A 24041-nucleotide genomic window follows, 5' to 3' on the forward strand; every position below is an offset into this window, starting at 1 on the left:
AAAGACTATTTACAATAAAGGCTACCTCTTCAAAGAGTATTTACAGACTATGTTTTATTTAAAGATAATATGAAATACATAGTAGAACTAGAGGGCTACGCACACACCTCCTGGGGCCAGTCTGCCTGGGTGAGTCCCAGCCCTACCCTTTGCTTGATTCATGATCTAGGGTAAGTTATTTATCCTTTCAGGACCTCAGTTTCTCTCCTATAAAATACAAAATGCAACTGTAACAGTATTTTGCTGTAAAAGGAGACTAATAACAGTATTCTGCTTACTGTGAGGATAAAATGAGTTGAAATATGAAAAGTGCTAGAACATTTGGAAGTCATCTGTTAAGGACCACAGATGTGCTGGCCATTATTTCCTTATTATGAAAGTTCTTAACCTTTCTGTGGAGTAAGCATTGTTAGAACTTCATACAGATAAGGAACGATGCCAGAAGGGTTGACCAAAGTGCTCAAGGTCAGGCAGTGGGTCATGGGCAGAGCAGGTGAAGAAGGATGTGGTTCAAATTGGGGCCTAGGGCTTATTTTTCTACCCTATGGCTGCTCCAGTTTGAAGACCGGGAAGAGGAATGCGCCACAGGGTGAAGGAAGCATTTGGCCAAGAAAGGTCCTCATTTGCAACCCTTCCACAGCATCTCACAGCTGCAGGTTTTGCCCTGCCAGACAGAATCTGAGCCACCAGACCTGACCAGACAGGAACACGTGAGGAGCCTCACCTCAACAGCGAGTGGAATCTAGAATGAGCCCTGGTGCCCAGCCTGTATGTGTCTCCTGAGGACACGGGGTGGGCAAGGGAGGTAATAACATATACCACCCCCCACCACCACATCACAGCCATGACACTCCAGACCTACCGTCCCAGGAGGGCGCTCCTGCCAGTCTAGGAGTTAAGGGTACTGTCACTGTTTCAGGCTCGTCTTCATATTCAGAAAGGGGTGAGGGGACATTGTGTAATTGTTGGAAACGTGACAGAACATGAATCACATGAAACCAGCTTCCTGAATTGCAAAACATAAGTCACAATTCTAATTGTTCTGCAACAGTGCTTTAAAAAACACACAAAAGACAAAAAGCAAAGATACTCCAGGAGCAACACCTCCTGAAGAGAAACTCACTATCAATTTAGACTGTGACCCACCATCTCTGTCTTTGTGTTTTATTTTAAGGTACCTCCCTCCAGCCATGAAATCCCCAAACACATGGTCTCCGAGAGGCACCTGTACCACGGCCTTGTCCCCTGAAGACTTAAGGTAGCTGTGATCCCGCGATGGTGGCCAGCCCTAGGGGAGGCTGCGAGACCATATTGCCACCGTGTGGGCGCCTCTCCTTAGAGCCACGGCTGAAAACTGCTGCTGCCCACCTGCCTCACCACCAGCTGCAAGGGTTTGAGCCTGACACTGCCCTCTGGTGCCCTAGATTGGCTGGCTGGTCCTAGGGGTGGGTGGGGAAGAGGTTAAATTAAATGTCTCAGGTTAAATTAAATCCTTGCTAGGGGAAGTACATCACCTTTAAGCTTCCACCTCCTACTATATGGATGACTCTGGACAAGATACCTAACCTCTATGTGACTCATTTTCTCTATCTCTAAGACAAGGGCTGTAACAGTAACAACCTTACAGGGTTGTAGGGTAAATGAATTAATACATAAAGGGTGTTCAGAACAGTGTCAGATGTTTGGTAACTCTTCAATAGATCGGTAGCTTTCAAACCCTTTGACCATGATCCACAGTAAGAAATACATTCTTTATCACAACCTAGGACACAAAGATATGTCGACATAACACCAAGAAATATTTCACAAAATAATACTTAAAATATGCAATGTACTCTGAAAAAGTCTGATTTTCTTTTATTATTTTTTGGCTGTGCCACATAGCATATGAGATCTTAGTTCCCAGACCAGGGGCTGAACCTGCACCCCCTGCAGTGGAAGTGAGGAGTCTTAACCACTGGACCTCCAGCGAAGTCCCATGATTGTTTTTTTAAAAGCTGATCACAACCCACTTCCCTGGTGGCTCAGATGGTAAAGAATCCATCTGCAATATGGGAGACTGGGTTCTATCCCTGGGCTGGGAAGATCCCCTGGAGAAGGGAACAGCTACCCACTCCAGTATTCTGGCCTGGAGAATTCCGTGGACTGTATAGTCCATGGGGTCGCAAAGAGTCGGACACGATTGAGCGACTTTCACAACCCACTAAATTGAATTCTCAAACCCACAGGTGGCTCACATACCACAGGTTGAAAAACCCTGCAGTACGTAAGTAAGAGGGCAGAAGCTGTACTCTAGCTCAGACTGCCAGTCCTAGCTTCCTTCTCCTCCCCTCACATCTGAGCCCTGAGCCTGCCTCGTAACTGAACCAGAGCCAGGACAGGTCAGCTCTGGCTGAGCAGGTGGACCCCCCACAGGGCTGGGAAGCCCCTCTCCAGCCCCTCTGCAGCCCACTGTGAATGCCACCCTCTCCCAGGTTCTCACCCTGCAGGTGGAAGAAGACACCTTCATCATCAGGCACTAACAACGTGCCAGACCCTGCGCTCCATCCTTCTTGCAACCTCACAGCCCTCTAGGAGGAAGGCCTCCTTCTTCCCATTTCTCAGCAGAGAAGCCTGAGGTCAATGGAGGTGCAGTGACTATGGAGTGAGGATAAACAGGATTGGTCCTCCTTTGGAATTCAGGATGTGGATTAATCAGGGAAATTGACCTTCTAGAAAATGCTGTGGAAATGCTCAACAGGGTTAATTAGAAGGAGAGGGAAGCCAGGTGAGCTGCAATCCACGGCGTCACAAAGAGGTGGACGTGACTTAGCGACTGAACAAAGAGGCCCTGGAAGATAAAGCACTGAAGATACAGAAAAACAGAAATGAAAACAGTCAGGATGGGAGCGCCCCTGCCAGATGGCATCTGGCATTAACAGCAACAGCTGCACCAACGGACGCTGACCTCAGGCGAGGCAGGGGGTCTGGGGTCCCGCTACAGATCATCACTGTTGGCTCCAGTCCTAGGTGGAGGCAGAGGCAAAAACAAGAGCTCAGACAAGGTGGAGGAGACCATGCCTGCCCATGCCCGTCCCTGGTCTTCTGCCCACAACAGATAAGAGACTCTATTTAGTGGAAGGCTGACCAGGGAATGTAGACCTGTTCCAAGGAGGTCATCACCCTATCCCAGAGGAAGGTCCCTGAACAGCTGTGGCTGTGGCCCTGCCTGCCTGGGGAGTGAGCCAGTGAACCTGCCAGTTGGACAGAGAACAAATAACAGCATGATGTGGCCAAAATGAACTGGAGGAAAACATGGCAATGACTTTGGAAAGGCACAACTAGCCCATGCAATGTGGTAGGGAAAATAGGATCTGGAGTCAAAGGTATGATTTGGGTCCCTGTTCTTTGTTCTTGGAACACATACTCACTGAGCACCCACTATGATGATCCAAGCCCCAAAATCAGCATGTTGGTGGTATAGCGGTGAGCACAGTTGCCTTCCAGGGATTCCCAAGTGGCTCAGTGGTAAAGAATCCACCTGCCAAGGCAGGAAAGGCAGGTTCAATCCCTGGGTCAGGAAGATTCCCCTAGAGGATATAATGGCAACCCACTCCAGTATTCTTGCTGGGAAAATTCCATAGATGGAGATGACTGGCGGGTTCTAGTCCACGGGGTCGCAAAAGTCGGACACGACTGAGCACACGTGCACAACAACACACAGCTGTATTCCAAAGTAAGCAACGGAGAGACAGAGACCACCAGCTGTTGACAGAATAGTGAGTGAGGAGTAAACAGAAGCAAACTCGAGCACTGAATGCGTGACTGATTGATAGATGCACAGGGGCTGTGGAAGCCCAGTGGAGGCAATTTAACCCCACTCGAAGAGCATCAGGTATGTGTCCCCAGAGATGATGCCTAACCTGGTAGCTGGCAGCATTTCCTCAGATGGACAGTAGAGAGAAAAGCCTTCCAGTCATTGGGAGTAGCAACTACAGAGCACAAGCATACAAGAGAGATTTAAGCAAACTATGAAATAATGATTCCCACTGGCTGGAGTGTAGATTGAAATGGAGGTGTGAGAGATGGGGCTCTGCCAATTTACCTGCTTCATGACCTTGGGCAAGTCATATAACCACTCAGACTGTGAACCATTCTCTGGGATATCAAAAGATATGCACTTTAATAAGCATCTATGGCACATTCTCTGTGAGTCAGGCACTATATCAGGTTGGTGCTGGGCCTATGGAAATGTGTAAAAGCTACAAATCCCTACTCTCAGGAAGCACACGATCTCCTGGAAGACAGACACTGTGCAACGTGTCAAAGTTCTGGACAAAGCACCAGGGAGACGGAGGCAAGAAATGTTGCTCAAATAAGAGGTGATGAGTAGGTATTCTACCAAATGGACAGAGGGAAAAAAAATTCAAATTAAGCAAAGGCAAGGAGGAAGGAAAAGGCACTGATGTATTCACAGAACAGGTTATAAGGTAAGGTACAGGGTGCAGGAGAGACATGGGGTGACTGTGACACCAGCCTGGGACACACGTGCCTAAACCCCTGTTGTCCATGACAGTGACAACAGATGTGCAAGCAAGACCCAGGCCCAAGCAGGTTCACAGGTCATCACACTTTACGTGGGGCCTCAAAGGCAAGCCCTCCAAGTAACATCGCCATCTGGTATCTAGTCTGGGCCCAGTTCCCCAGCACTCCAAAGAGACGAGCTTGAGGGTCCTGGGGGGAGAATAAGTATAGCCTTTCATGTCACATATTGGGAAACTGAAGCCCCCAGGGGCAGGGTGACTTGCCCCAAACCCTGAGGTTATACAATCGCTTGTGACAGACAAGGGCCACAAACCGCCCTCTTTGGCTCCAAAGAAGCACCGAGGCAATGAGACAAAGGAGTGGTCGATGTTGTACGGCCGATAGGGCAAGAGTTTGCAAACTCCGGAACCACACCTCCCGCCCTTCTCTACAGCCAGTACCTTGCGGACGCCCGCTCCTCCTTCTCTTCCTCTTCCGGCTCCTCCTCTTCGGCCTGCCTGTCTCTTCCGGTTCCTCCTCTGAAGACACGCCCCTTCCGGTCTCTCCCCTAAATAACGGCCCCACTTCCGGTTTCTTCCTCCAGGAGTCCTTTTCTTCCGGTTTTCAACTGAGGCTCCGCCCCCGTCTTCCCTCGCGTTGCGGAAAGACGTGTTCTAGGTTGCCTGTCCCCGGAAGTGACGGTAAAGGCTCGCCCCCTCAGGAAGTGACAACAGAAGTGCCCTTGACCGGTGCGGAGGGACCCGCTGTGCATCCCTCTGCTCTCGCTGCAGGGAGGTAGGAGGCCCTTGGGGTGGCTCGAGGTGGTGTTGCGGCTGAGGCACACTGCGGGCGTTTTCCTGTGCGGGCCGGCGGGCGGAGACCCTGGAGGGGGGAACCTGCTTTCCGAGGAGCCGGGGTCCCTGCTGGCGTCCAGTTCCCAGTTCCTTCTACACACATGTCCCTCCTTTTTAGTTCCCCCACACTCCTGCCCCCATGCCTCTTCGTTGCTCCCTGAATTGTTGTGGTTCCTCTTTCCTGATCCTTTGACAACCCTCTCTTTGTCTTTAATTTTCCATTAAACACTTTTAAGAAGAGTAATCGATAGAGTAAGAATTTCTCAGACCGCCTTGGGTTCTGTTGTTGACTCTTATTTAATAATGTATTTTGGGCATGTCACAATTTACCTGAGCCTCGGAATCCTTTTGAGTGATAGCGTTATTGAAACCTTTGCAAGGTTGATATGTATATGTTACTAATGTATGTAAGATACCTGACTGTTAGCGGATGCTCTGTAAATATTGGTTCCTCCTCTTCTATTGTAATTCCATAATATCTTGATTCGTTGGTTGTCGACCCAGTTTTCTTGTACTGGTTTTTTTTTTTTTTTTTAACCTATGATGGTTATTGATTCCTTCCCTTTGATTCTCATTCTTTACTCACCTCTATTCCAGAAATCTTATGTATTATTTTCCGGCGTTTTACTTCTGGTCCTGCATCTTGAACCCCACCCCCACCACCACCACCACGGTACTCCCACATACCTTTTTATTATTATTATTTCTTGATGTGTTGACTGCCCCCACTGTCCCTGCCTCTTCCCCTCACAGATGGCTCAGCGACTTCTTCTGAGGAGGTTCCTGACCTCCATAATCTCCGGGAAGCCCTCTCAGAGTCGGTGGGCACCCGTCGCCTCCAGGGCCCTGCAGACCCCACAGTACAGTCCTGGTTACCTGACAGTAACACCCAGCCAAGCCCGGTCTATATACACCACCAGAGTCTGTTCAACAACCTTTAACATCCAGGATGGACCTGATTTTCAAGACCGAGTTGTCAATAGTGAGACACCAGTGGTTGTGGATTTCCATGCACAGTGAGTCCTGGGGGTTCACGGAAGACTGGGGTATCACTTATTCAGGTATTTGTTTATTGAGAGGCTTCTGTGTCTCAGTACTCCATTTGATACTTCTCATACATTGACTCGAGGTCACAAAAAGTCAGATACAACTAAGTGAATGAACAACAACAACATACGTAGACTCATTGCAAAGGTTGAGGAGACCCAGTCCCTTCTCTCAAAGATTACGTGCAGTTTGATAGGAGACAGACTAGTAAACAGTCTTGTAAACTCTGTATGTCTATGGCTGATTCATATTGATGTATGACACAAATCAATGCAATATTGTTAAACAGTTATCTTTCAATTAAAAATAACTTAAAAAAAAAACAACTCACTATGATTAGTGCTTGGAAGCACTTATATTCTGTATCTCACTACCCAAGAGGCTCAGGTCATTTTCAGCTTGAACCAAATCAGGAAAAACATGCCTCTAGCATCATCTGACCTTTGGTGTATACCAAACATATACAGATCCCTGCAGAGGGTTAGTTTTATTTTAACTAACTCTTGCCATCCAGACTGGAAAGGGCTGGCAAAAAGTTTTCAGTGCCATTGCAGTGGTGCCCACACTTGCAGTCCATGGGCAGAGAGTTTCTTTCCAATGCTGTATGAGTTTGTTTTAGGGATATTTAAGTGCCTATGGTCTTCTGGTGGTTGGCCTGGCCTTCTTCATTTCTAGACCTTTGAGACCTGGCTCGATGCCTGACTCCAAAACTACTGGACAAACCCCTCAGAGTAGGGCAGCCTGAAAGGAACCAGTGTAGCCTGAGTTAAAAGTTGGAAGGCCTTCTGGGCAAACCACTGACAGATTCTTTTGCTTTCGTTCCTATTCTTTCTCTGACTCACCATGTTACCTTGGGCAGACCATGTGGTGGCCTTGTTGCTTCTTGTCTTCATTTGTGGTAGGAGATAAAGTCTTGCAGACTGGCTTTTTAGGTGTTGTGAGTTCATTTGTTGGAATATCTGAATGCGAAGGGTTTTAAAGACTAAGAATAAAATGGGAGTCACCAACCAAGGATTCATGGAAGGCAGAGCTATCCTGCCATCCTGGTCTGGTGAGCACACCAGAGAGGGCTTCCAAGATGCATAAAGAGTTGGCTGATGCCTCATCTTCTTCCCCACCAAGAAAGCAAGGGGTGAGTTTGTTCACTGAGTGCCAGCCACTGTCCTTAGTGCCACATACTTAGGGATAACAGCCTAGGCTTACCACTTGGAGGGCAACATCTGTGTCCAGTGCAGTCATGGCAGTTGACCCAGGGCCTCAGGGATCACAGAGTAACCCAGGCCTCAAAGAGGACCCTTGGAACACAGTCTTGGATGCAGTCCCAGACCTTGCACAGTTCTGGGAACTTGTATGGGCCTCAGTTTCTTAGGAAGATTTTTTTTTTCTTTGCTGGGTTGAGGGTTTTGAGTAGTAAAAACTGAGGAGGTCCTGGTGCCGTGACTGGCATGTCATGAAACTCCATAGCCACTGGTTTCTGCTCCCTTAGTTCTGAGGCTGTGAGGTGTTTGAAGTAACTCCACAGCTTACAAAACACATTTATCCACATCATCTTAGTTAATTTATCATCAGAGCTTTGACAGCCACAGTCTCTTTCACATGAGGAGACTGAGGCTTCAGAATAATCAGCTGATTGGTGAGGAAGCTGTCTTTGAACCTAAACGTTTTAACTTCAAATCCCATTTCTAAGAAATACCCTTTCTAAGAGTCTTAGGATGAGGCCCGTGTTATTAGAAATCCAGGACCTGTGAAAATTCCCTAGTTGCAGAGTCTCCTGTAATTAACCAGCCTGTCAGCATCGCAGGTTAATATTCACACACTGTAGGGAGAGGTGACAAGGGGAGAGGGTCCAGCAGAAAGACACAGGACGAGGGAAGGTCCTAGAGGACTATAGATCGTTGGGCGAGCACTTCTGTGATGGGATGCTTCTTTCTCCCCTTCCAAGATGGTGTGGTCCCTGCAAGATCCTGGGGCCCCGGTTAGAGAAGGTGGTGGCCAAGCAGCATGGAAAGGTGGTGATGGCCAAAGTGGATATCGATGACCACACAGACCTCGCCCTTGAGTATGAGGTATGGATCGGCAGGGGATTGCTACAGGGCAACTGGTGAGGGTGCTTGGGGTCACGGGGTAGCTGGAAATGTCTTAGGGACCAGCAGGGAGTCAGTAAGGGGGTGTCCTGATTCTTTCTAGAGCTCTCAGGGGTTTAGAGCACTTTGCAGCTGTGACTCCATTAACCCTCTGAGCCTCCTGTCTCTCTTCAATACCTTTAGGAACTGGGATGTATGACCCCAAACACTGGGTTTTTCTCTGAGTCTCAGGAAGTTGATGGCCCACCCTCATTCATGGATTCATCCATCTGTCCCTGCAGTGTGCCAGGCGTACATGATTCTGGCACAAACAAGATGAGCTCCTTGTTCCAAGGGGAACAGGGAGGGAGGTAGAGGGGACAAGGAATGTGTCACATTAGAGGGACCCTCTGAGCGGAGCCGTGAAGAATGCACAGAGAAGAAGGCAGGGCCAAGAGCACACAGACACGAAGACATGAGCTGCTCTCCCGTGTTTGATTGACTTGTCCATTTCTTCAGCAGACATGTATCCAGAGTGCCTTCAATGCCAGGGCTGTGACTCGGGGCTGAGGATGCAGCAGTGAACAGAACTGACAGAGTCCCTGCCTTCGTGGAGCCTGAGTGCTAGTGTTTTAGATTGGGCATCCACAAACTTGTTCTCTAAAGGACAAGATGGTACCTGTTTGAGGCTTTGTAGGACACTGGTCTCTGTTGCAAATGCTCACCTGTCTGGTAGCTCAAGGGTAACCATAGAATCTAAATGAATGGGCACGGCCATGTGCCAGAAAACTCATTTACAAAATTCCAGGTGGCGGGTTAGACTTGTGGGCCACAGGTCACTGTTCCCTGTTTCAGATAATAAGTGTCCTGGGAAAAAAGAAATCAAGAAGAGCAGGTGGAAGTGCTGGGCCTAGGGCAGGGAGGGTTTCCTTTTTTTAAAGGGTTGGGTAGGGAAGGCCTCACTGAAAAGCATCATCTGAGCAGAGACCTGGAAGGAGTAAAGAATGAGCAATGCAGCTCTTTGGAGGTGGATTCTGGCAGAGCAGATATCTTTTACAAAGACCATAAGGTCAGGGTCTCACACATTTGCTCAGAGAACATCAGGGCCTGCATGCCTGGTGCAGAGTGGGCCAGAGGAAGAGGAGCAGGAAATATGTGGATGTAAGGCATCCTCTGGGCCATGGAGACCTGTCTTTGGAGAACAGGGAGTGGTCCATTGTGGCTGGTTGGCCAGGGTGAAGGGCTGAGCAAGGAGTGAGCAAACAGGAGGCTGGGAAGGCTGACTTCGGCCACATTGGGAGGAGCCTGAATAGCCATGCTGAAGACAGTCATTACAGAGCCAAGGTCACATACCTGGTGGCCTGTGGGTCACATCTGGCTCAGCGACTTGATTGGGCTGGCTGGTCTGGCCCTCAAAGTGGTTTGTTTGGTTTTTTTTTAGTAATGGGCTGGATGCTAGTATTTAAAACAAAGAAGATTTCATGTGAAAATCCATATTTCTGGTTCTCTTGAAATATCTGGATCTGGCCATAGTGAACCTTCACTCTTTCTTGGTAGTAGTGATGAAAGAGGTGGCCTCTCCCTTTCTCAGACTTTAGAAGTCCATGTTTGATTCCCTTGAGACCAGATCAAGTAGAGGTGCCTGTCCTCCACAGTCCCTGTGGCAGGAATGGGTGGGGGCAGGGTGAGAATAGGCTGGCTGCCCCAGACCTGGACCTGGGGCTGGGAGTGGTCCCTCAAGGAAAGCCGGGCTGCCCTGACCAGCGGCAAGGGCAAGAGATGCTGGGCAGGCAAAGCCACGGATGATGACTGCAGGTGGTTGGGGGGATGATACCCCAGTAAGACTGCCCACAGCACTGGGTGACCAGAGCGGCTTACAGGGCTCAGCTTTCCCACTGATCGTTCAGTCAGGGAGGCACTGGTCTGGCCATTTAGGGGCCCCCAGCTTTCATTGCTTGTCCATCCTTCCCCAGAGACCCACGGGAGCTGTGGGAGTGGGTGTGGCCTTCCAGTGTGAGTTCAGGGCTGGAGCTTCTGGCCACCCCAGGAGGACAGACAGACTTCACGTGTCTTAGGCTCCCTCCCTCCTGATACCACAGCTTTGGTCTCAGCCAATAGAACTTAGGCTGACACATCCCAAGCACTGACATCCAGTGCCCCAGGAGCTGTGGTAACTATAAGGTTACAAGGGATAACCCAGTTCCTCCAGCTGTGGTCACACAGGTGATGAGAATTCCCAGGAGCACCTTGCCAGCATTGCTGGGAGTCTGCGTTCCTGGTAATCCTGTGGTTAAGCCTGGCCCTGAAATCCTGTGGTTAAGCCTGGAAAGTGTGTGGCAGGGGAGGGGTCCTCTTGTAGGGTCTTCTCTGTCCACCGTCCAGAGAGTACATGGGTCATACAGAGGGACCTCAAGGCTGCTGGGCCCTGTCACCTGGACACAGCATTTTGGTCTTGCCAGGTCCTGAGCTGACCAGTTGCCAGGTCATTGTTGGCTTAGGAAGCTCCCTCAGTGATTCTTCCTGACCCCTCCCCTACCCCCGTCCTTCCTTCCTTCACACCTGGTGTTTTGGAAGAGAGTCTGAGGACGTCTCAGCTAAGGGATCCATAGTTCCTCCTGGGACAGCTTCCTCCAAGGCCTGAAGGCCTTTTCCAAATGGTGAATGAACTTGGAGAAGCTGCTTTAAGTCATATTCAGGGAATTAGGGGCTTCTCCCCAAACTCTTCTGCCACTCTCGAGCCCAGCACACACTCCCAGGGTGTGTCTCCTTCTTGCACAAATTCCTCTCCCCTGCCACCACACTCTATGTTTCCATTAACTATCCACCCTAAAATTTCACCATCTCCCAAAGGAGAGAGGAGGGAAAGTCGCCCAGGGCCTTGGGGTGTGCCTCCCCCCGCCACACACACACACTGCCCTGAGTTGGCCAAGTGAAGGGCCCTCTTCTTCCCCAGCTCCTCAGGTTCTCTGGCTGGGCATTCCCCCGATTGTTCAGACTCTGCAGAGAAAGAGTGGCTCGGGGTGTGGACCTTGACCCTTAATGCTGTTCTCTGGGGCTTCTGATATTCACCTCACACGTGGAGTTTCATTATTTATCTCATCTTACAGAGAATGCCCTTTAAACAGCATTTTCAGAACAACCAAATAGCAGTAATCTTACTATCCAAACAAATCACTGCCAACATTTGGGGTACATTGTTTGGGTTTTTTGTTTGAAATTTTTTTAATGGTCCATATAACCTCACAGTGGAGAAGGAAATGGCAGCCCACTCCAGTATTCTTGCCTGGAGAATCCCATGGGCAGAGGAGCCTGGCAGGCTACAGTCCACGGGGTCACAAGAGTCGGACACAACTTAGCAACTAAACCACCACTGCCACCATAACCTCACAGACAGTTCATTGAATCATAGTATTTCAGCATTACTGAAGTAATACATAGTACTTCTGAAGTAATACATAGTAACTTAGCGACTTATCAATAGCAAGTGCTGCGGCTGTCTGCAGGAGGTCCTTGCTGCTGCTGCTGCTGCTAAGTCGCTTCAGTTGTGTCCGACTCTGTGAGACCCCGTGGACTGCAGCCTATCAGGCTCCTCCGCCCATGGGGTTTTCCAGGCAAGAGTACTGGAGTAGGGTGCCATTGCCTTCTCCGCCAGGAGGTCCTTAGCAGTTCACAAATAGAGGAAACTGGGCTGAGACAGGAGAGGACAAGGCAGGGCGCCAAGCACAGTGGCGGTGTGGGCGGGGTGGAGACACACACAGGCGTTACCTCTCCTGGGTTCCTGGGGTCTTTAGCCAAGCCTGGGCCACCTCCACGTGGCTTCCTGGTCAGGAGGAAGGCAGCACATTTTAGTGCATCCTTTCATTCCTTCTCTTGCCCCTCGCCTGCCTCAGTGGCACCAGAATGGAGAGGGAAGTTGAATTCTTGCTCTACCACAATCCCCTGAAACTCACATCACCATTCCAGAAGAATGTGCCAAGGCCCTGTGCACTTCCATTTAAGGCAGTCTTTACAAGCACCAGCCCCTCCAGATTTGTGAGCCGAACTCAGGGTCAGCAAAGCCACCTCCTCCTCCTCGGGGATGAGGAGAGTCCAGTCATAGCTCAGGTATCCCTGCAGTGTCCTGGGAGATCCTGCTCTGGCAGGAGCTTGGCTCTGTGTGTGTCTGTCTGTGTGTCTAGGCTCAGACCTCAAAGAACTCCCTTGATAAGTAATGACTAGACCTTGGTTGTCATGAAGATGCAGCCGCAGCATGTCTGCTGTACACCCAGCTACAGCACTGTCTGCATGTGTAACCATGTACATGAGTTTACACTAATGCGATTATTATACAGGGGATCATCTAGAATTCAGGAGGAAAACAGTCTACTCCAAGCCACCTCAGTGAGCATAGGGTCCTGCTTAGAGGGAAGACCTGTAAAAACAATCAGACCTCTCCTCAGACATTGAGATACAGTTTCATCTTAGTTAAAGAAGCACAGGATAGGTGAGGTCCAGCAAGTAAAGTGGAGCAGTTAGTGCCTGAGCCTCTGGGGTTCAGTGGAGAGTTGCCAGGTGTGAGGCCACTGCCTCCACAGACCACTAGAGGGCGCAAGAGACCACGTGCAGGCTCGGGGGCACTTCCAGGGACTGCATCCTGAGGGCGCCTTCTGGACCCAGAAGCCAGCAGCCACGTGGTGGATCCTTGTGCTTCTGCTGTCACCCACGCCAGGGGCAGGAGTGACAAGGACAGGAGCCGGTGGTGGGACCATGACAGGGCACACGTGGCCAGCCCAGCACCGCCAGTGGGTCTGTCTGCACACTGCCTCTGGGAAGTGTGTCAGTTGCTGCCCACAGCAGCCCCAGGACAGTCCTTGAAGGGGCCTGAAGGCTAGGTCATGCAAAGCCTCTTAGGAGAGGGATGCACAGCCTGCCACAGTCAGTGCGTGGGGCACCCGAGATGTGACTGGTCGGGCCTGCACTTCTGTTGTGTAACTGCCGTGTGCGCAGTTAGAACATTCTGAATCTTAAGTCTGGCTTCCCAAGTGACTCACCAGCAGGACCGCACTTGGAATATGTGAAAACATGGTATGTTTTAGAAATCACTGTTGTTACTTTGTAGTTAACTTGTATGTAAGAAAAGTCTGTGTTTATCTTGTTCTGTTTATATGTTTTTTTTTCATCAAATGCCCACAGATACCAGGCGGGGCGCCCAGGCAGCAGAAAGTGCGCCATGCCAGAGCAGGTCTTCAGCCTCATTTATGTACCATGTAATCTGTACAGGTCCCCTGGGGGAGCTTCAGAAAACGCTTCACAGGCCAGGAATGTCCAGCCCTCTAATAAATAAACATCAGCTCTCAAGGCTGAGCCCCACCTCCCACACTCCCAGTGTGAGTCAGTGAATTTCTGGACCCCGTTAACCATCATTACAGGGAGCCAGAGGAGCTTGCTCGCGGCCCTAGGTTCGACTTTTGTGATGTGCCCACTGTAGCCTTCATTTGTGGGGTGCTCCCTGTGTGCTCAGGGCAGGGCACTGTGCTGAGATTTTGCCTAGATTACCCCATGCAGCCCTCATACCCGCTAATTGAAGTCCCGGTAGTATCTCCATTTCCTGGTGAAAGCACGAGACTCAGAGTGATGGAGTGGCTCGCCCCAAATGGGTCAAGATTCGATCAACCAGCCCCAGAGCCTGAGCTCCTGACCACTCAGCCTTATATACAAACCTCTAATTTCTGTCCTAAAGCTTCACCAACGAGACTCATCCTCATTTCACAGGAGAGGGCACCAAGGTTCCAAAGGTGGTGTGACCTGGCCAAGGCCCCCAGCTAAAGAGTGCCAGGCTGCCCCTCAGCTCCTCCCCACCCCCAGCCTGGGCCTGCAGCTGCATGGGTTATTTTAATCTCTCCTGTCATTCCAGCCAAACCACTGGGACAGTGAGTCAGTCATGTGGTTGGTGGAGGAAGGGTACAGCTGGGAGCCTACAGTGGAAAAGCTGCTCCAGCGGGTGGACCTCCAGGCCCTGAAGTCCCCCTGCGCAAAGGGAGGGGGCCCCGCCTGTGGCTCTGGGCAGTCACTTCAAGGCCTGAGCCAGCAGCCCGCTCCCCAGAGCTTGGAGCTAATGTGGAGAAGAGCTCACTTGTGAGTGACTTGACCTCCTTTGTCCTCTCCACCCAGGTGTCAGCTGTGCCCACCGTACTGGCTATGAAGAATGGGGATGTGGTGGACAAGTTTGTGGGGATCAAGGATGAAGACCAGCTAGAGGCTTTCCTGAAGAAACTGATTGGCTGACAAGCAGGGAAGCATCCTGACTGCCCCTGCCTGCCGGGGCCCCGAGGTCCCGGGGGGACCCCAGTAGAACTCACCACCCTTCTGTGCTGGCCCCTCCCACCTCCTTCCTCTGTCTGGCCCCTGTGGGCCTGTGCTTTGGAGACCAGGCCTCCAAACATAGGAGCCCCAAGTGCTCCTGACCTGCTGCCCTCCAGGGTGGCCACCGAGGAACAGGGCTACTGAAAAACGGGCTTGAGGCCCTGCTCCCGGGATGCTGGGACAGAGCCCAGGGCCAACCTGCAGTAGCAGCTTCGTCCTGCCTCCCTGCTCCCTTCTGATCTGAATCCCGGGGCCTGGCTCACCTGCCTCCTGCATTTTTCTTTCTTGCTGCTGTTTTGTGAAAAGACAAGGAAAAAAGAAACCCAGACAAGTGAGAGTAATACATGTAATTCTCTCATTTTTTGTAGGTCTGTAATAAAGAACTTTATGTGATCCCTTCCACCTCCCATGGTGAAGAACAGGCCCTGGGCCCACACCCATCCCCCCAGAGACACCCCTCCCTCTTTGCTCCCAGGCGCCAGGGCAGCGGACATGTGTTGGGCTATGGGCGTCCTGTAGACCCTTGACTCTGGAAAGCTCAAGACACTACTCCCTCACCATTAGCTGGCCCTTTGGTTCTCTGAGGCTTCACTGTGAAAAAACCGGACCAATAAAGCTAGGGTTTGCACTGTCGCCAGCTTCCACTCTGTCTGGGCTCTGGGAGCACTTGTGACCCCTTCCCAGGCTGCTGCTGTTTTCCCCCTCCGACCCCCACCACCCTCTTGCCCTTGACCAGCCATTCCTGTAACTGCTGTTGTCAGTGGTGGCCACTCTTTCGGGGACGGCTTTACACACACGTCAGGCAGAAGGGAGTTTGTGGTCCCCATTATGCAGGTGAGGACATGGAGGCTCTCAGGGTGCAGAGCCCACGCTTCTGCCCAGAGCTGGTTGCCTCTGAAGCCTGGGCTCTTGTCACTGATCCCCAGGGGCCACCTCTGCTAACCGGGTGCTCACTCCTGTGTACATACTCTGGGAAACCTGGCCGGCCCCATGCCCATCCCAGCCCATCAGGAGGCGGGCTGTCCTTCCTGTGTGTGGGCAGGAACTCAAGAGGCTTTGAGACCAGGCTCTCCGCCCATTCTTGTTCCCAGGCTTCCCTTGGCCCATGGAGGAGGGTGCCAGGCAAACCAGGTTTCCAGCCAGCAAAGCCCATCGCTTTTTCTCCTGTGGCCAAGCCACCCTTTGGCTCACTTGCCAGCTGAGAGACCCACCCTATGGATACCAGGCTGCAGGGTGTCCTTCCCCTTGGCCCTAGGGTGCTGCGTGCACTCGGCGTTCTTAGTGTCCCTGTTGGAACTGCCTGACTTACTGCAGCGTCTTTGAGCGGTCAGCCCCAGGGCTGCCTTGAGAAGTCTGTGATGGGCACCAGAGGGCAGGGCTAGCTCAGCAGCAAGGCCTGTGGCCTTGGGAAGGCCGCCGGCCTGGAATCTGTCACAGGCATGTAAAAAGGAAGTAAACCAGCAACTGGCATTTGTGGAGAAAGGCCAAGAGCTGTGTGTAAGATGAATGAGAACAGGCGGTGTTGAGGGATGATTCTTGGGTGCCAGGCACTGTTCTCAGTACCTCCCCGACAGCAGCCCCGCAAGTCGGGCATTCTCATCACTGCTCCCATTCACATACCAGACCCATGGAGGGAGCTTGGGAACTTGTCCAGGACACAGCCCCCAGACACCTGGGCTGGCTCTGCTCCTGCAGTGCCCCCCTCACCTTATAAAATGGAGTACGTGATCCTAACCCCACAAGAGGCTGACAAAGCTGGTAGCGTCAGCAATCTTTATACGAGAGGCACTGATGCAGAGCTGAGTAACTCAAAAATGCCCAGCAAGTAAGGGCTGGGGCTCGAGTTCAGAGCTGAGCACCCTGATGCCTGAGCCTGAGCCCTTCCCTTGCCACTGGCCTCCACTGCCACTCCTTAAAAGGTGCCCTTCGCCAAGCACTTTCTCTGTGCATGACCTCATTTAATTCCTCTCTTGTGAGGCAAGTATTTCCATATTACAAGTGAAGGAACCGGTTTGGGGAAATTGACTTGCCCAAGGTCATATCTAAAAAGTGACAACGGCAGATTTGAACCCAGGTAGGGGGCTGGCCCCTCTGCCCAACCCGAGTAGGTGTGGAGCTGGGCTGGCAAAGGCCTCAGGGCGGAGGCAGGGCCCCTGCGCTGCCCGGAGCTCCCTGTCCTTAAAAGGTGTGCTGCGGGGTGAGGTGAGCTGGAGCAGCTGCCTCCCAGGTTGGCATCTCTGCCTGTGAGGCTGTTGGTGGTGTGAGTCACTGGCTGTGCACACAAGATCTCAGGGTGATCCCGTCTGACTAATTTCACGGTGCTGATCTCACCGGGACGCTGCTGGCTCTGCATCCCCTGCCCCACTGTTGTTGCCTTCTGGGTGCCTTGTGTTCCTGGGCCGGTGAAAGAGGGGTTATGAGAATGCAGCTGCGGGGCCTGGCAGCCACAGGGACACCCCTGACCCCTCTGCAGCACAGACACCTGCAAAACCCTCTCAGCCCTGAGACGTCCTGGGATGTGGCTTCTGCACCTCTACTCCTAATACCAAGTTTACCCAGTTGATCTGGAGGCGGAGATGGAAGTTTGAGTTTGTAGAGCTTATGTTCTCTGCTGTGACCCCACCACTCCCCTGCCAGCTACTTCTTCCCATTACACAGATGAGGAGACGGAGTGCCAAGTGACATCAGTGGAAAGGCCAAGACCCTGTTTCCAACAGGATTGCTAAGCACCAAAGAGCCTTAGCAGGTCTTAGAAGCACCTGGATGAATGAAGGGTGGTCACTATGGTGGGTGCCTTCTAAACATGGGAGGGAAAGTGACCACAGCCTCAAGAAGCTTACACTTTAAGTTTGTTGTTGTTTTTGTTTGTTTGTTCTTTAATATTTATTTTCTTGACTTTAGTTGTGGCACATGGGATCTTTACTTGTGGCATGTGGCATCTAGTTCCCTGACCAGGGATCAAACCCGAGGCCCCCTTCACTGGGCACACAGAGTTTTAGCCACTGGACTACCAGGGAAGTCCCAGTTTGTTGTTAAGTCACTAAATCGTATCCAACTCTTTGCAACCCGTGGACTGTAACCCACCAGGCTCCTCTGTCCATGGGATTCTCTACGTGAGAATACTGGAGTGGGTTGCCATTTCCTCCTCCAAGGCATCTTCCTGACCCAAGAATCAAACCCACTTCTCCTGCATTGGCAAGCAGATTGTTTATTTTTGTCTTAAGCAAAATCTTTATTTTTACCCAAAGCAGTACAAAATGAAGCAGTTCCTCAAAGGGTGACTTGGAGCTAGAAAATCCACCCTAAGTGTAAAAGTGTTACAATGTCAGAGTGTGAGGAGTCCTGGAGTATCATCCAGACCCTCAGAAGGGCACAGCGAGGGGGAAGGCTTGCCTAGGTTACAGAGTGTTTGTGATGGTTGGGGTCCGAAGCCAAGTGCCTTGACTTTAGCCAACCCTAAAATAGAAATGAATCACGGCCTTTTCTTCACTGGGCTCCAGGAGCAGGGAGCAAGCAGGTCGGCAGTGTCTCTGAGAAAGGCAGTCTGCAGGGTCAGAACCTGCTGGTCAAGGTGATGTTGTTGGGGCTTTCCCTGTGCCTGCCTGAGCACGCTCCGCCTGGGGGAAGGGCCAAGGGCAGCTGAGCCCCTACCCCAGCCGCCTGGGAGGGCTTCTCCGGTAAGTGAAGGTAATTTGGCCAGGCTACCGGAAACCCTAATGTGCAAGCCATGGGTTGGAAGGGTCCAGAGAACAATATCATCAGAGGGCAGGATGCCGTGAATGAGCAGGGCTTCCAGGCACGCTGTCGCAGTTCCTCTCTGCTGCCTGGAACACCGGGTGCAGGCGTGACCCCAAACCCCGGTCCCCAGCCTGGCTTACATGGCTCAGCCGGAAATCTGGGAGCCTTCCCTCCCCAGCTTTTTGGAAGCCGCCACCAGCCACTGCACGATGGTGTAAGTCGGGAAGAAAGAATCAGATCTGGGTTCAGGTCCTGAATTCGCCTTCCACTAATGGGGCACATATGGCCTCACCAGCCTCAGGCTCAGTTGTCACAGCAGCAAAACAGGGACAATGGTGGCTAGCCCTCCCTGAAGGCTAGATGTCACATGCGTCATCTCACTGAGCCCTCACAGTGAGGTACTGACTATCATTATTGCCATTTCACGGATGAGGAAACAGGCTCAGGGAGCTTTAGTAACTCTGCATGAACAGGTGTTGGAGCTCAGGTCTGAACTCAGATATGCTTGATTCCAAAGTCTCTGGGTTCTCACCCATTAGTTATACCGCTTTCACTTTGGGGGAAGTTTTCCACCATTCTGAGCCTTGATTGCACCATCTTCAAACTGGGCTTAAAAATAATCACCACGAAATGTGGATTAAACATGCTGGACCCGCTTGCGGGTGCTCAAGAAGTGTCCTTTGCTTTGCTTCTTCCCCTCCCCCAGCTTCCCCCAACTCTAAGCTACATGTTAAACAGGAAACACCAGGCTTCCCGAGATAGAAATAAGGACCCCAGCACCTCACCATGGGAGGGGCCTGTTACTGTGCCAGGCAGTGGGCCTTACCTTTGGCTCTGTGTCCTGGCTTTAACCCCAGCCACCACCCCCTTCCTGGTGGTGACCTCACCCTTGGAGAATGCCCACTGGAATTCACCCTGAGTCTGGTCCCCTGGTCTCCATGCCTCCGAGCCACTTCTGACCCAGCCTCTCGCTCAGCCTCTAAGCCAGCCATCCACACAGCCACCAATGGGTGTGAGCCAGGACGCCGTTGCTACACAGCTGCTAGTTGGGTCCCCACCTTTGGCCGGCTTCCTGGCTGACCACAGGCGTGTAGCTGTCTGTCTCTGGCCGGCTGCCTGCCTCAACCACCCGCCGGCAGGCAGTTTGGCATGGATCCCTTTGTGTCCCATGTTGCCAGGTGCACCACCCACATCTAACCCTCCCAACACCCACCTGAGGTAGCAACCATTGTTCCCGTATCACATACGAGGAAACTGAGGCCCAAAGAGATGTGTGGTGTGCCCAGGAACGAGGGAATGAAATGAGAGTGTGGGGGGCCGGACCCCAACCCCTCAGCCTCCCCCTTGGCCACTCTCTGATCCCCAGGGGAGTCACAGCATCCCTGTTCTCATGTCAAGAGTGGGGATTTGGGGCCTCTCTCCTTCATCTGCCTTTACAACCCTGGCCCCAGGCAGGAGGCAGAGGAGTCCTTTGCTTAGGAACTACTCCTGAAGCTGCAGTATTCTCTCTAGTCCCAACACAGTGGCTTCACCCCCTAACCTCAGCCAGCTGGTGTATCTGGATGCCTCTCTGGGCTGCCTGATGCTAGGAATTAGGAGTCAAAGCAGAGAAAGATAGAACCTTGGCCCTCAAGAATCCTACAGCAAGCACATGGATACAATGTAAAGTATAAATGCCAGAGTAGCAACAAGTAACAAATAACATCATAATGATAAAGCACAGAAAGAGTGGAAGCCCTGATAAGGAGCAAGTCTGCAGGGCTGGGTAATACATAGAGGGGTTTTGTTTGGGAGAATTGGATAAGAGTCAGAGGCAGGTACTGGGAAGAGTATTTCAGGCAGAAGGAGCAGCATGTGCAAAATATGGAAAAATAACATGACTTCTCTGTCCCAGGAGGAAGGCGGGGATGCCAGAGGCTGAGTGGGGCACCACCAAGGGGGATGGAGCTAGGCTTTGAATAGGCCCTCGGAGTCAGAAAGACCTGGTTCCAGTGAAAGCCATCCCCCTCACTAGTCAATCCTCATTTTTCCTCATCTCTGAAATGGGAAGATAGTATATAACTTCCTTATGGTTGAGAGATTGACATGAGATAATATATGTAATGTTGGAGCACAGCGCCATTACGTGGTAAGCACCGTGTTAAAAGTGTGTAGGGTGCTCACTTCAGCAGCACATATACTAAAACTGGAATGATACAGGGATTAGCATAGCCCCTGTGCAAGCAAGACATGCAAATTTGTAAAGTGTTCCACATTTTGGAAAGAAAAAAGTTTCTAGGACTTCCCTGGTGGTCCAGTAATTAAGAATATTCCTGCCTGAGGAGAGGGGAGGAGAGGGTGAGATGTATGAAAAGAATAACATGGAAATGTACATAACCATATGTAAAATAATTTGCTGTATGGCTCAGGAAACCCACACGGGGGCTCTGTGTCAACCTGGAGGGGTGGAATGGGGAGGGAGATGGGAGGGTTCAAAAGGGAGGTGATATATGTATACCTATGGCTGATTCATGTTGCAGCCTGACAAAAAACCACAAAATTCTGTAAAGCAATTATCCTTCGATTAAAAAATGAATGAATGAAAAAAAAAAAAGAATATTCCTGCCAATGCAGGGGACACGGGTTTGATCCCTGGTCCAAGAAGAACCCACACGCCTGGGAGTAGCCATGCCCACATGCACCACAACTACTGAAGCCGCGTGCCTGTTTCTTGCTCCATGAGAGAAGCCAGCGCAATGAGAAGCACAAGGAAGAGAAGCCCCCACGTGCCACAGCTAGAGCAAGGCCATGCCTAGCAACAAAGACCTAGTGCAGCCAAATTAAAAAATATTTGTGCTGTTGAAGTAAGCTCAGTCCCTCAAACCAGGGATTGAAACCACAGCCCTTGCATTGCACTGGACCTCCAGGGAAGTCTCCCAAATTTTATATTCATACGAGGTTACCAGTCATATTGGGTCATTTAAATGATCATTCTTAAATGATTAAATTGGAACATTTAAATGATCATCAAAAATGATCGAATAAAGTTCATTTTAACTTAATTACCTCTGTTATCTCTTTTTCGGAGAAGGCAATGGCAACCCACTCCAGTACTCTTGCCTGGAAAATCCCATGGATGGAGGAGCTTGGTAGGCTGCAGTCCATGGGGTTGCAAAGAGTCAGAAACGACTGAGCGACTTCAGTTTCACACATTGGAGAAGGAAATGGCAACCCATTCCAGTGTTCTCGCCTGGAGAATCCCAGGGATGGCACAGCCTGGTGGGCTGCCGTCTACGGGGTCGCAGAGTTGGACACGACTGAAGCGACTTAGCAGCAGCAGCATCTCTTTTTGCCTTTTGGCCACCTGGAGTGAAGAGCAGACTCATTGGAAAAGACCCTGATACTAGGAAAGATTGAGGGCAGGAGGAGAAGGGGATGACAGAGAATGAGATGGTTGTGTTAGGTAGTTAAAATAGGAAACAGGAGTCCAGAATGATGGTGGCTAAGAGATAAGGAAGGGAAAAGCCACCGAAAATAGAACAAAGATAGATCCGAGGACCGGAGTGAGGACCTCAGGTAGAACAAACAACACTCCTGGATAGCCCAATTTACATAGGGCAGGCCCGGGGGAAGGAAAAGACGTATAAAAAGAGGAGCCAAAGGGCCGGGGTCTCTCTCTCTCTCTCACACCCCCATGCATGAGCTCTTTCTCTCTCCTTGCCCTGAAACCCGCGTGCTGGGGCGCTCCCCCACTCCTTTGTCTTCACGTCTTTGGGTCAGCACGCCCTCATGCCTCGAGGATGGATTTTCCTGCTATTTTCTAAATAAAATAGAGCTGTAACACAGAGCTGTAACACTGATTTGTCTAAGAGCTATAACACGGTCTGTTTGAGAGCTGAGACCTATAATATGGTCTGTCCAAGACCTGAGAGCTGTGATGCGCTGAGGGCTTTAATGTCCATCACTCCAAATCTTTGTTGTGATGAGACAGAACCGAGGAGCATACACTCGCCTGACAGTTGGATGGCATCACTGACTCGATGGACATGAATTTGAGCAAGCTCCGGGAGTTGGTGATGGACAGGGAAGCCTGGCGTGCTGCAGACCATGCAGTCACAAAGAATTAAACACAACTGAGCAAATGAACAACAACCTCTGTAAAGGCCACATCTCCAAATACAGTGACATTCTTTTTTTTTTCTATGCTACATTTTTACCACATTCTGGGGTGCTGGGGGATTAGGGCTTCAACAGATGAATTTGAGGAGACACAGATTAGGCCATAACAGCCTGTTACGGAGTGTAACAATAGTGGCTAACACAGGGGTTCCAGGCACTGCTTGTTTAGATACTCTGTGTATTAACTCCTTCAATACACACATAACCCTAGCAGGTAGGTCCTATTGTGACCTCTAGTTTATTGATGAGAAAACCGAAGCTCAGAGCACTTTAGTGAAAGCCTCAAGTCACACAGCTGGGAAGGGGCAGAGACAGGATATGAACCAAATAGTGTGACCCCCCAGGGTCCCGGTCTCCCTGCTTCTAGTCTTCCCACCACCCCACAGCAGTGGCTCTCTGCATCCCCATGACCACCCTTCAGGATGTCCTGGACTGGGGGTCGGCTCAGCTAGGATCATACCCTTAACTTTTCCCTCACCGTCCAACATTTAGGTACTTTTTACTTAACTTTTTTTATCCATTATTACAAGGCCGGAATGAACAAGTTCAGACACAGAGCTTATTTCTTCTTCAGGATTTTATAGACGTGTGACTCCCAGGTCAAAGGGAGTATTTTATGATGATTGAGCGCCTCAGAGAAGTGTTCCTGGGCCTGAAACTTGAGCTGAAGCCAAGCACCTGCACCACCCACCTACTTTGGGGGAGGGGAGACTGAGATGCAGGAATGCCATCAGACCTGCCCCACCTCAGCCACCATGTAGTCCCTGCCACTTTTGTCTTAGAAAGCTCCAGGCCCCCCAAATTCTGGCATTTCTGACACTTCCCAAGTCCAAAGTAACAAAGTTGTTTGTTCTTTTTTTTTGGCTGAGCTGTGCTGCATATAAGATCTTAGGGATCGAACACTTGCCCCCTGCTTTGGGATCACAGAGTTTTAACCATTTTTTATTTATTTATTTATTTTTAACCATTTTTATAAAGATCTGCTGATGGTCATGGGTCTGGGATGGGACCTGGGATGTGCGTTTTTAAAGCTCTCGTAATTCAGATGCAGAAGATCCTGGTCTAGGCTTTGAGAAAACAGTTCTGAAGATCAAAGCCCTCTTTAAGCCACTCCTAGCTCCTAGCTAGGCTCCTAGCTGCTCCTAGCTCAGCTCTTCCTGAACTGACTTCCATGGGGCCAAGAACAGACGAGGACTCTGCCAAGATGAATGAGCAAAGGAATGACTGGAGCATGTAACCTACCAGGGGTTTGTTCCACGCCTCGCCTCATGCCTGGTCTTGTCCTCATCCTTATCCCACCTCCCAGACCTCATTACACCTTATGGCTCAGCTGGTA

The 24041-nt window shown here is 50.8% G+C and overlaps 1 protein-coding gene and 1 non-coding gene across 2 annotated transcripts; both read left to right on the forward strand.

Annotated features, from left to right (window-relative positions):
- The first annotated feature begins 5178 nt into the window (after positions 1-5178).
- TXN2 (thioredoxin 2) lies at positions 5179-15442 on the forward strand. Its single transcript, XM_027541763.1, has 4 exons — positions 5179-5298; positions 6111-6373; positions 8347-8470; positions 14618-15442. Exons 2-4 carry the CDS (start codon positions 6111-6113, stop codon positions 14729-14731), a joined length of 501 nt encoding a protein of 166 aa, XP_027397564.1. The 5' UTR covers positions 5179-5298; the 3' UTR covers positions 14732-15442.
- Positions 15443-20702: 5260 nt separating this feature from the next.
- On the forward strand, positions 20703-20806 carry LOC113893817. Its single transcript, XR_003511347.1, has one exon. It is a non-coding gene; the product is annotated as a U6 spliceosomal RNA (small nuclear RNA).
- Positions 20807-24041: the final 3235 nt, after the last annotated feature.

The sequence above is a fragment of the Bos indicus x Bos taurus genome, chromosome 5 (genome assembly GCF_003369695.1).
Source record: "Bos indicus x Bos taurus breed Angus x Brahman F1 hybrid chromosome 5, Bos_hybrid_MaternalHap_v2.0, whole genome shotgun sequence".
NCBI lineage: Eukaryota > Metazoa > Chordata > Mammalia > Artiodactyla > Bovidae > Bos > Bos indicus x Bos taurus.

Bases quoted from the DNA above. Each gene is read 5' to 3' on its own strand.
- TXN2 (XM_027541763.1), top strand. From the start codon at position 6,111: ATGGCTCAGCGACTTCTTCTGAGGAGGTTCCTGACCTCCATAATCTCC. The intron at 6,374-8,346 runs GTGAGTCCTGGG...TCCCCTTCCAAG, and splicing joins GTTGTGGATTTCCATGCACA to ATGGTGTGGTCCCTGCAAGA. The intron at 8,471-14,617 runs GTATGGATCGGC...CTCTCCACCCAG, and splicing joins ACCTCGCCCTTGAGTATGAG to GTGTCAGCTGTGCCCACCGT.